The sequence below is a fragment of the Scophthalmus maximus genome, chromosome 10, assembly GCF_022379125.1.
Source record: "Scophthalmus maximus strain ysfricsl-2021 chromosome 10, ASM2237912v1, whole genome shotgun sequence".
NCBI classification, from domain to species: domain Eukaryota; kingdom Metazoa; phylum Chordata; class Actinopteri; order Pleuronectiformes; family Scophthalmidae; genus Scophthalmus; species Scophthalmus maximus.
Genome location: NC_061524.1, coordinates 14,842,787 through 14,854,897, shown reverse-complemented (window position 1 = coordinate 14,854,897; position 12,111 = coordinate 14,842,787). Strand labels below are relative to the sequence as shown.

General features: G+C 46.2%; 1 protein-coding gene across 5 annotated transcripts in view; it reads right to left on the bottom strand.

Moving 5' to 3' along the window:
* Positions 1 to 12,111, bottom strand: part of slit1a (slit homolog 1a (Drosophila)) — an 88,283-nt gene that overhangs the window by 33,342 nt on the left and 42,830 nt on the right. For all 5 annotated transcript variants that reach the window (XM_035605215.2, XM_035605216.2, XM_035605217.2 and 2 more), the window contains exons 6-9: positions 4,859 to 4,930; positions 3,979 to 4,050; positions 2,577 to 2,648; positions 1,615 to 1,778 (exon numbers count right to left, since the gene is read on the bottom strand). In XM_035605215.2, coding sequence (XP_035461108.2) covers positions 1,615 to 1,778; positions 2,577 to 2,648; positions 3,979 to 4,050; positions 4,859 to 4,930 — 380 coding nt within the window. The remainder of the gene's footprint in view (positions 1 to 1,614; positions 1,779 to 2,576; positions 2,649 to 3,978; positions 4,051 to 4,858; positions 4,931 to 12,111) is intronic.

Here is a 12,111-nt window from a genome sequence, read left to right as displayed (position 1 = left end):
TCTGCTCATTACTGACGAAGTGTCAAACATTGTGACGCTTTCCATCTGAATACTGGGAGTCAGTGAGTCACGATGCTGAGACCGCTGCATAATTTAATCACATTTTGCAACAACTAATGACACACTGTACCCCGTTCTCCTTCTCCTGGATTTTTACAACAACAACAACATCATGCCTCTCGTCTCCTCCAACACAGCGCCACCCCGCCCCAAATCCCCCGCAGGTGGCCTGGCCTGGCCACAACACAAAGTAGTTAAACGCACAAACACACTGTGCTCAACACTGGAAATACAAAAAAAAAGTGTGTGTGTGTGTGTGTGTGTGCGCCTATGCGTGCGTGCATGCGTGTGTGTGAGTGCCAGTGAGCCAGTTCCTAATGAGTCCTTCACTGGGAGTTCAACTTCTGGTCACTCTTCCACTCAAGAAAAAAGACTGGGAATATGTGCGTGTTGCGTGAATGCACCATTGTGAATTTATACACGCAGAGGCAGAAATACATTTTGTGTCCATCCTGGTTTTCTTGCTCCAAATTTGTGAATGATCTTCCACTACTGAGACTTGCAGAGAACCACCAGCGTAATGTAATATCAGCATGCTACACAATCTGCAACTGCCCCAAAACCCTAAACTTTTATGTATCTATATCCAACCAGACCCCAAAGTTTCTCTGACACCCCCTGCTCCCCTTCCGTATCATTACACTCCCACGCTTTGCGTTTCTTTCCCTGGGCGATGAATAGTTAATGATCTGTGCTGTCACGCCGTATGGCTGCGTAAAAATCACAACCCATGGAGAGAGAGAGAGAGAGATAGGGACATACACCCACGCGCGCACACACACACACACACACACACACACACACACACACACACACACACACACACACACACACACACACACACACACACACACACACACACACACACACACACACACACACACACAGAGAAACACTCCTCGCAGCTGGTGTTGAGACCGAGATGGCCTTGTGGGGAGTGAAGGTTCTCATGCTGTTTTTCCATTGTCCTGATATGATAAACCCAAATGCTCGCCGCGACACGCCCACGTGCACATGCACATGGTCTCTCCTTCACACGCAGCGAGTTCAAAGCCACGATAATCCATGTGCGAGGAGGTGAGAGGTCATGAATAATGACGACTGGGGAGAGGGGTACTACTGTCAGTCGGGGCAGCCTCGGCGCCAGCTGTGTGTTTTATGTATGTCAGGCATTTTCCTGGCACTGCTGCCAGCCCCTGGAAGCTGGAGACACATGAAAGGGCAAGAGGAGAGCCAGAGGGCTGCCCGGCGGCAGAGAAGCTGTCAGGTGGCTGCCAGGTGAATACACCGAGACGAAAAAACACAACAAAGTGGGAGCGTAAAGGGAGGAGAATATTTACGAGCAAGGACGAGGAGTTTCTGGCACGAACGATTGAATGATCTGATTAAAGTAGCCATCTGCGACCAAAAACTTGGCATTTCATCCCCTTTTGAGATGCAGGAAAACAAGCTTTTCCTCTCATCTGAACGTGTAAATAAACAATAGACGATATGAAAGGCAATCTTGTTGCGGTGTCTTTCTTCCAAAGTGTAATGCATCTCCACGAGTCCTACCTGAACAGCTGAATTCATGTTTCTGCACCTCCGCCACGTTGAGTCCCCTCAGCTCAGTAGGGCCGGTGCACTGGGTGAACAGACCAATTGTCGGCCTCTGTCTGAGCCACTGGGCCAACCAGGCCAGATGACAGTCACAGTTCAGATTGTTGGAGTGGAGACGGCTGTGAAAAGAGATGAAGGATGAAACATGAATGCGTTCAAAGATCTCTGCCTCTAAAATGAAAGGAAATGGCTCCAACTGAAGACAAAAATAGCATGAAGTGTCTATTCTTCTCCAGAAATCATCTCAATCATCCCCTCCCTGTGGCACAACACACCAAATAATACGCTACATGGATGATTGTAAATGGCACATTGTGAAAATGGAGGAACACTAAAGAGGACTTTTCTAAACCCAGTTCTCCAAACACGGCATTCCTGGAATGCTGAGTCTGTCCAAAATAACTCTTGCTGTGGTGCGGTGGACCTCTGGAGCACATATGCTAACTTGCAAGCCCATGTGTCACAGACACATATGTGTATAAGCACAAACAAAGGAGGCTACATAATGTCACCCCACTGCGAGCGAGGAAGCCCAAAACAGTCACCACAAGAACAGTGGAGTCACGGCTCTGGGCTTTTCAGCCGAGATAATTGTTTTAATTTGCACATAATTTCAGATTTAGTAATCACACACGAGGCACAGTACACAATAGGCTTCGGGGGCTATTTGCATCTATCTGGCCAAGTTGTTGTTGTGTGTGCTTTAGCTGGAGGAGATAATGGCCCTTGGCATTGCTACAGACCCCTCTGTGGTGTTGTCATGGCTGACTCCCAGCAATGTCTGGAATGACACAACCTACAGTATCTGCTCACATTGAGATCATATACATAGGACTGAAGCACTGTCTCCACTGCGCCTGCATGCATGTGGAATATAATCTTATTGAAATGATTGTGGTGGGACAGGTGACACTTACAAGGTTCGCAGTTTGGGCATGTGGTTGAAGCTGGAAACTGGAATGCTGCTGATGTTGTTGTTGTTCAGCGTTCTGTGACGAAAAAGAAAGGAAAGAAAAAGACCAATCATGTCAACACGTTGTCAGTGTAAGGGAGAAAAGCGTTTTTTAAATTTATACTTCTAAAAGAGTTTTGTTGCGCCTGTCCTCTATGGTTCCATATTTAAAATCCACCCCAGCTCCCCCTTCCCTTCCTCTTTTTTCTCCCCATCTCTCTTTGTGGCATCCCACTGGGAATAACACCTCATTCCGCGCAGATGGGAAGCCCTCGCACCTCCCACACATACGTACAGTCATGCATGCAAATATACACACGCGCATGCACATACAAGCACGATCACAAGAGCCCCAACTTGTAGTTTGAGACATGTACAACACACACACACACACACACACACACACACACACACACACACACACACACACACACACACACACACACACACACACACACACACACACACACACACACACACACACACACACACACACACACACACACACACGCACCTTCTCTCGAACCCTGGGCATCAGCTGCAGTGAGAGAATCAGGTCATTTCAATCAGCCTAATAACCCTTTACCATTTTTCAACCTGCTCCCCCTTTTAACACAACCTGTCCTCCTCCCCCATAAAACCTATGCATACAGGCGCCATCAAACCCGCCCCCCCCGACCCCCACTGCCTCTTTCACCATTACGACAATCCTATGACTACATCTGCAATTCATCCATGCCATGAAAGCAGACTTTAATGAAGTTTTTTGTCGTTTTGTTTTCCCACCCCCTAAAAAAAAAAGCCACCGCAAACACACAAGCCGAGCTCAGTCGTTACCCATGAAAATAACTAGGCTGTCAGAGTGCCTTTGTCACTGTTCGTCTACATTGTTTCAGGTGGAGCGCTCCATCAGAGGCCTGTGATTATGATTTTTGACAAGGGATGATTAATTGAATGTTTATAAAACTGCACAACATCCAGGGTGGAGCGCCTGCATGAATGGGATTTTTCATCGAGATGGTCGGAGCTCCCTTGTCAGTTGGCCCGCCCAGGGCTCAACGGGGTGAAGGAGGAGAGGGTCGGAGGGGCGTTAATGTGTTGGAGGGGAGCGCGTCTGTCAACTGTGTGGAACAATGAGTTAATGGAGCTTGGTCCCCATGCAGGCCCCCTCGCGAGGCCCACTGGGGGTATATCGGCATAATAACCAAGGCCATACTGATTAAAGGCCTGTGCTGTGTGTGCATATATATTAGTCGTGGATATTGGCAGGGCAAAAACAATGTCTTAATTGAACTCAATTCTTAATCTAACTTTACTGGAACGATACAGGGAGGGGCCGGTTAAATACCATCACTTCAGATACTTACAGCACTTCCAGGCCCCTCAGAGCTCTGAAGGCTCCATCCTCGATGCAGCTGATGTGGTTTTTATCCAGCTGACTGCAGAGCACACAGGACAGACAGAGAGGCTTTGTTACACAAGACACACACAATCTTTTCCGTCTCCCTGTGGGGTAGTTGTTATCATCGATACAGTAAGCAGTACACTGATGGACTATGGTAAATCGATACTGGTTCAGTCATCACAGCTCATGTATCCCGAAGAGCAGCAAAAGGCGACTTCATCGGTTGTTTATCTGCATTGATACACGTCATAAATCTGTGTGCGCGCGCGTGTGTGTGCATACACTCAGTGGTGAAGATGTTAATCACAATAGCGACAAGGCATCTTTGGGGAGCTGCGTGTGCATACGAGGTGGGTAGCGTATTCAATCAGAGTGATATACAATCCACTGAACATGCACACACAAACTCTATATTACGCAGCGTCATTAACTCCAGATAAGGGAAAACAACATGAACATACTGGAATTTTACTGACTCATTCTTCTGCTGTTCACTTACAGTAGCTTTCAATGTGATCTCCTTCACTCTGGATAGTGTCGATCCACTCTTTACAACCATATTGTCACTGATCAACTAAAAAATGTAGCTGATTAATAGCATTTCTTGAAGCAAAAATTCCCATTCCAACTTATCAAATATGGTCTGATTTTCTTAGACGTTAATGTGAATATCTTTGACTTTCAGGCCAATAGACCAAACGACTCTGGGCTCTTGTCATGGACATATTTTGCCATTTGCTAACATTTTATAGACCGACCATGAATCAATAACGAGAATAACAATTTGGTGCAGCTCAGAGTAAATCCATCGCTGCTGAAAAAGGTTGAAATGAGGCACTCACAGGTTTTTGATGTCGGTTGCTCCTCTGAACGCTTTTCTGGGGATGGACTGGATGAAGTTCTCACTCAGATCTCTGTGAAGACAATAAGCAAACATGAGCTATAATACAGACAACTTACTCCTTGACGGTGGCTTGGTGAGGTTTGTTTATATGGATTTTCTTTTCGGAGCAGCATCAACACTTTTTCAACAACCTCCTCCATAAATGTTTGACTTCCAGTGTTCAAAGCAAGGCCTTGTCACTCCTTCTTTCAACAAACTCATCGGTGTAGAACAGAAAGCTGAGGGCAGTCTGTTTCGCTCTCCGACGTGTGCCAAAACCATGAGGTGTGCTCCCGCACGGAGAGCTCCACTCACAATGGAGTGGTTATTTTACAGTGGCTGTGTTACTCAGTGTTCACTCATGCTATAATTTGTTCCCTGTTCCTTGACCATGCTGCTGCGGTGCGAGGTGACCAACTCGCCTGCCTGCACACAGACTGAACAAACGACCAATGAGGGGCTCCCTCATTGATCCTGTGGGGCCGATTCATTAGGACGCCGTTGCACACACAAAGAATTCGATTTTAGAATTTGTGTGTGCGTGTGTGTGTCCAGCACTTAACGGTGGGTACAAATGCGTCTTTTGAAAAGTGCATGTGTGTGGAAAGTAAGCGAGTGACAGAGCAGAGGGGAGGGTCAGAGAGGAGAGGAGAGGAGGGAGAATGAGTGAAACACAAGTAGCCATAGTTTTAATTAGCAGAGTCTTTTGTCTGCCATTTAAATGGTGAGCTAACCTCATTGTGAAAGGCTGAGTCCCTCTTCTGCACACACACAGACAGACAGACACAGACACACACAAGGCGCTATTAGAGGGGCTCCTTTCTTGAAACACGCACGCACGCACGCACGCACGCACGAGCACGCACGCACACGCACACACACACACACACACACACACACACACACACACACACACACACACACACACACACTCTGAGGGCTCCCACAGCTCCAACAGACGTAAACAGAGTGCTCATGGTCGCCCATAGAGAGGGTAAAGTTTAACACCAGAACCTATAAAACTGCACAACTGTTTTCACAGGATTTTGACTATTACTCTTCTATTACTTATTCAGTGTTCATGCAGACCACAGCACGCAACAAGTATCCACACTTCTGAAAAAAAAAAACTCCATGGGGGTACTGTTAAAATGAGCTCCCAGGACTCCCAGAACACATCAGTCTCACATACTGTAACGTCCCCGGGGGTTTATCCTTTCCAGAATTTTTTCTTGGAATGAATATTGCACATTGTTTCGGTGGGATACAAAAGAGGGGGAACGAGAAAACGCTACAGCGGTTGTGTTTTGCAATTTGTCTAATGAATGGGTGCTTGTGCCTTTATAGCGTAGCAGAAATTAAAAGTGCTCCGTGGGCCACGGCAAATACACCACAATTAAAAATGGGATTTGGATTTTTGCTGTTTTGTAGTTTGATCATATTAACTCCAAGGCAAGTTTTGAACATTCACCATAATAAAATTTAGCATTTTGCTCTAATATATACAGTGCCCTTCAATATTTCACGGGACATGAATGCGTGTGCACAGTAAAAGGATCGGACTGCATGCTGGGAGCCGACTGTGACTTTACCTCACCCCATTAGAAGATGGCTGCATATTTTAACATCACATGACCATGAAATGTGCACGGTTGCAGCTTGGATAAACAAGAGCATTTATCTGGCTGCTATTCTCAACTCCCAAAAATGAGACGTACGTGTACTGATGTGGACACATCGCTGGCTTGCCTTCAAAGACAACATAAATATTCCGTCTGATGGCGCGTTTCTAATTTTACATCTGAGGTTTTTGCCTTCGATTCGCCGTGCAGATCTGCGCAACATCTGCTCTCACCCAACGGTCCGGTAAAACAGTTAGCAGGCAATTTAGACTATTACACAATAACAATCTATTTGTTCTGCCACATTTTGCGGAATCATACACACCAGCTCTGTGCCCTTTCTCGCTGGCAGGAATCAGAGCAAGAGCGGTTGTGCTCCCGCCAGCTCTATTGTTGTTCTCGTGACAAAACAGCCTGATAGCAGAGTTGAAAGCAGAGTCAGTCTGGCACCGGGGCAGTAATGGTGCCTCTTATCAATGCGGCTGATCCACAGAAGAGGAATGCTTTCGGTCTACCTGGCCCTGCACCCTACCTGATGACTAATTAGTCCTCTCACCTTCCGCTCACCTTCATGCAACACACACTATACATCCGAAACACACGGCAACGCTGCAGTGCAGACACACTGTTAATGACGTCTCCCCATGGACATCTGGAGTGCGGTATATGTCTTCTCTGTGCGCGCCTGTGTGCGAGTGTTCGCTCCCGGGTAACGATATGAAACGATAACAGACTTATGTGCTAGGACAGCACGGTCGGAGTGCCAGAGGCGAAAGTGGGAGCAAGGTACAGGGAGAGAGTCAGAGAGACGGAGACAGGCGTGAGAGGCTGGGGCGCAAGACGAGGCAAGAAGGCTCTGACAATGTGAACACAATGCTATGTGTGTAAGTAGTAAAACCCAAAGCTCTAGGGTGGAATCCACACACTAAAACCCCCATAATCCTGTTAGCACGCTGTAACACGATTGGCCGGAGTGATCTATATGCTCCCACTTATGGTGCTGTTTGATTGGATTAAATGCTGAGGTCGTGGGAGGTCGCCTCATAACTGCAGGTCTGTTCTGGGACAACGGTTGCCCAAAAAAAAGCCCCATGACAACCCCTAAATGATGCTATCTGTCGTGCCAGAAAGTCTGCCTTTCTCTCAATTACTTACATTGGCTCTCTCTCCCTCTCTGCCTGATTCTTTCACTCTCCCGTCACATCGAACAGAATAATCACAGTGGTCATGGTTTGGAGTCTGCAGTCTTCTGTGTCCTTTAAGTATTTATCGTCGGGTTCAACTCCTACGGGAGCCAGAGCAGCATTAAATTTAGCAACGTTACATTTCTGCATTTACACTCAAAACGGCAAACAGGACATTTCTGTGGGAGACCATGCTGTACTTTACATAGTCTGTGGTTGCCCCTCACTGGTATTTTCTAAGCTCAGCCCGGCTGCGTTGGCCCTGCGATGTTTAACATTTCTGATTAGTTTGGAAGCGGATCTCCAGGGAAGCACCGATCCCTTCGCAAACAGACACGACTATGTGAGAGCGATCACCACAAAGAGGGATATCGGCCACCATCGTCTCCATTGCTAAGTCGTGACAGTAAATTTCATGCTACTGCCCTTCAGCGCATACCACCACAGTGCATCACTTGAGATGCAGCCCCAAACGCAGCTAAGACAACCAAACTTGGCATGGCAAGAAATATTAGAGAGATTGAAAACTAAACAAAAGCAGTTTGTTTGTTTGTTTTTTTAAATCGCCATCAAATCATTCTGCCTTTCAGACGTAGACAACATCGGGGTCGTCGGACTGTGAGGCGCTGCTCGGGCAGAGGGCAGACAGAGTGAAGTATAAGAAGCAGGAGCACAGGTCATGAGCTCCAGACTCGGTTCAGGCTAAACAGGATTCATGGAAACCTTCAGAGCCACGCTGCACCCTCCGCCGCCTAGACTCCGTCCATGCCCTCATTACAGTGCTATGAAGACTACCCCGAGGCACGGCTGCAGCCTCCAGGCCTCTGACGAGAGTGCCGTCTAATGATGTCAGACCTGCGACTTTCTGCGTTTCCCTTATTTCCTGCACACATCGCGCCCGCCGGCCTTTTTTTCATTACAGGTGCGTGGAGCAATGTCTTGAGTGAGCGAGAGTGAAGTGTGGCTAATATGCAATAGTGTTCAAAACGACCTCGACCTGGTATAGATTTAGCCTAATGCACTACATGCCTTGGAGCGGGCAGTTAGTTCATTACTGTAGCCTGGCTCTCTTTAGGTGACGTTGCTAACAGTTCATTCCCATTGTAGCCCTAATGATGAAGTAACACACATGTTTTCAGGTGTGTCCTCGCTCTGCGAACTACCACAACCCCCCCCCCCCCCCCCCGACACGCTGCGGTCAGGATTTTTAAGGTTTCACTCACACATGATCTTAAACAACGGTATCGCTTTAGTCAGTGTAAAGTGCTCGGACGATAAACGTGGCCGCTGATATGCCTGTTTACAGGAATCCCTGCAGAGTCTATATCTGGAATAATTAGCAATGTTATCAGACATAGCTCAAGGCGCCCGGTCTGGAGATTAGCCGCGCACTGAAGGTAATGTCTGGTGCCTGTCTGATTCACATCATTAACCTCTGATCTCTATCTCAGTACACTGCACTAATACTGTACACGATGGGATGTCAATTCCACCAGTCCAAAAAAAAAAAGCTGTGTAAAGACATTAGCATTTAATGTCCTTTCAATTCTTTAATCTTTATTACTGACGGCTAAAGATGTTGCTGCAACGGCTCAGTCACCTCAGGGACAGAAAGAAGAAACAAGTGGGAGGGTAAAGGAATATAGAATCTTCTCATGCACAAATGAAAACACGCACACACATAGCTCTACGCCAACACAATCAATTGTCTCTTTCATATCTGAAAGATCTCATCACCTCGGCCTCATAAATCAGACGGGATGATCTGATCTTCTGTTGGTTTTAGAGTTTACACACAGGAGCAAAACACACCATGTCATTAAGGGATATATGTGGAACTGTGCACCCTCTTTTCAGTGACCCAGCTTCACACCTACTGTTCACATTTACTTAACTCTTTGTTTGTCTTTTCTGGAAACCGTATGCTGGTATAAGTCAAGTAAATGGAGAGAGATATTTTTTTATCATGGTTTTTTTGGAAAATATTTTTTTAAAGTCAATAAATGTTTATTTAAAGTTTGGTAATAGCCACCAAAGCTTTGGGTTGGCACTTTGGTCGAGCTCAGAAAACATTTTTGAATCGCTGTCCTGAAAACTAGTAGAACTGTATCAATTAGATTTCATACTGATACCTGCTGCTCCTGAAAAGAGGAGCCTATGTGGTGCTTGCAGATGTGCCAGTGTACAGTAAGTCCATTTATTTAAGTCTGCGTGTGTGTCTGTGTGTGTGTGTGTGTGTTTGTGTGTGCGCAACTAAAATAGTGTTTGTTTTCCTGATTTCTTGACTCGACCGCACGATAAGAAAATGTTTATCCTCGCCAATTGCTCTTAATTTCACTCTACCATTCACAGAGGGAGAAAAAGACAGAGAAAGAGAGCGGCAGTGTGTCTGATTACTTACTCATTAAGGGAGTTAATGAGGTGTGTGCGGGCTGTTAAAAGAATGGCAGCGTGCTGCCACTAACTGCTAACTACCTTCTTCCTCCCTCCAAACCACCACAAGTAGACACACACACACACACACACACAAACATTAACAACCACACACACAAACGGCGGCCCTGAAGAAGGAAGTGGCTGAAAATGGAAAACGTACCAATTAATGACACAAATTGCAAGAAAAGGAGCACCACATTCAAATAAACAAACACAAACAAAGCAACGCTTGAATTATTTAGGTCCAAATTCCCATTTGGTCTTAACATGCGTCAAAGGCACGATTTCTAAATGTTAAACTCACACTAGTCACTGCATCTACTGTGCTTTAAAAAAGTTCATCTTCAACACTTTGAAATGCATGACATTTAAATATTTTGCTTTCATTTTAATTGCCGGCAATGTACCTGTAATGCATTATTATGGGCACTTAACCTGACTTGGACTTGCCCCAGAAGACTTTAAAAAAAACCCCAGCTCTTTCTTTCAGTGATTAGACACCAGTAGGAGCAGGGAGGGGAAGTAGGAAGTAAATGCCGACTCGATCGGTGTAAAAGGGTTGCTGTTTGACCGGCACTGAGAGGCAGCTTGTTAAGGACAATTTCTGAGCTTTAAAGAGTACATGACGCGCCACTTGAGAAGTGGAAAAAAAAGAAAGAAGCTAAATATGTTAACATGGTGCATTTATGTAAAGACACGTTTTCGGCTGGGTTACAGAGAACGAGACGAAAAGAAATAATAACCTGCGTTGTCAGACGGATGAAAAAAAAAGAGGGATGTGTTAAGAGTGGGGGATAACAAAAACAGGTGAGGAGGAGGATGGATCGAGGCTGCAGGGCCTTTGGGTGCTTGCCAAAACACAGGCACGTATGCATGTGTGGCCCAGAGTGTTTCTGTGTGTGGTTAAGAGTATCCCCGCCTTCCTTCTCACCCTCACGCTGTATGCTTGCTCATCCTTCTTTCTACACACCTTCACATTTTGCTTGCTTTCTCGCGTCAGTAAAATGGTAAACAGGCCTGCAGGCCCCCGACTTTCTCTCTCCTGTCTACCCTCAGTGTTTTAATACCTCCATATCGCAGTCGGTGCAATCTGGCCAATGGAGCCAGACACCACCACCACCACTGCCACCACTGTCATCCTCGTCGTGATTACCATTATCATCCGGAGGTCAGAGCACAGTCTTAAAAATAAAATCCTTCATTCATGTTCACACAAATTACCATGCGCACAGACGCACACGCGGGCACGCACAGTGTGTAAAGTGTTTCTCTAGTCCCTTTGTGGTGGAGATGAGAGGAGGAGGAGGAGGAGAGAGCTGGATGGAGCTCAGTGGGAGGAGGACTTGATAAGTGGGGAAGGAGAAACTGCTGCTTTTATAAAGAGACAAATAAACAGGCTGGTTTAGGAAAACTCTCACACAAAAACCCAGGAGAGGCTGGCTCGTTCGCCGTATGTCTCTCTACCAGGACTAAATATAGACTTTACAAAGAATCCTAATGAAAAACAAACACTGCACTGATACCGAATGCAGCATAATTCAATAGCATCTGTTTTCCTTTGAAGATTTTTTTTTCTACTTCCCCTTTTGAAAGCGATTGTCAACAGCAGTCCACCAAAACTTGTACAAACACCCATGGAGAATGTTTCGAATGAAGCGGCATGTCACATCACTGCACTCTCTCTCCCACTCTCTTTCCACTGCAGTATCATTTTTCTCTATTTATTTATGTGGACGTCAGGAAATAAGTCATTAAGCAGCATTATCTTATTTCCAGCAGACCCCGCGGACCATTCTAGCGGAGCACTCATTTATATATTTAACCCTCTGATGTCTCAGGCCTCTGCGCATGCTGACAGGGGAGAGAGGAGGCCATGTGGGTGCATCTGGAGAGGGTTTGTGATTTATACTGATGATACTATGCTGAAAAATACGGCCAGCAGAACACCCTCTGTCTCGCTCTCATAATAC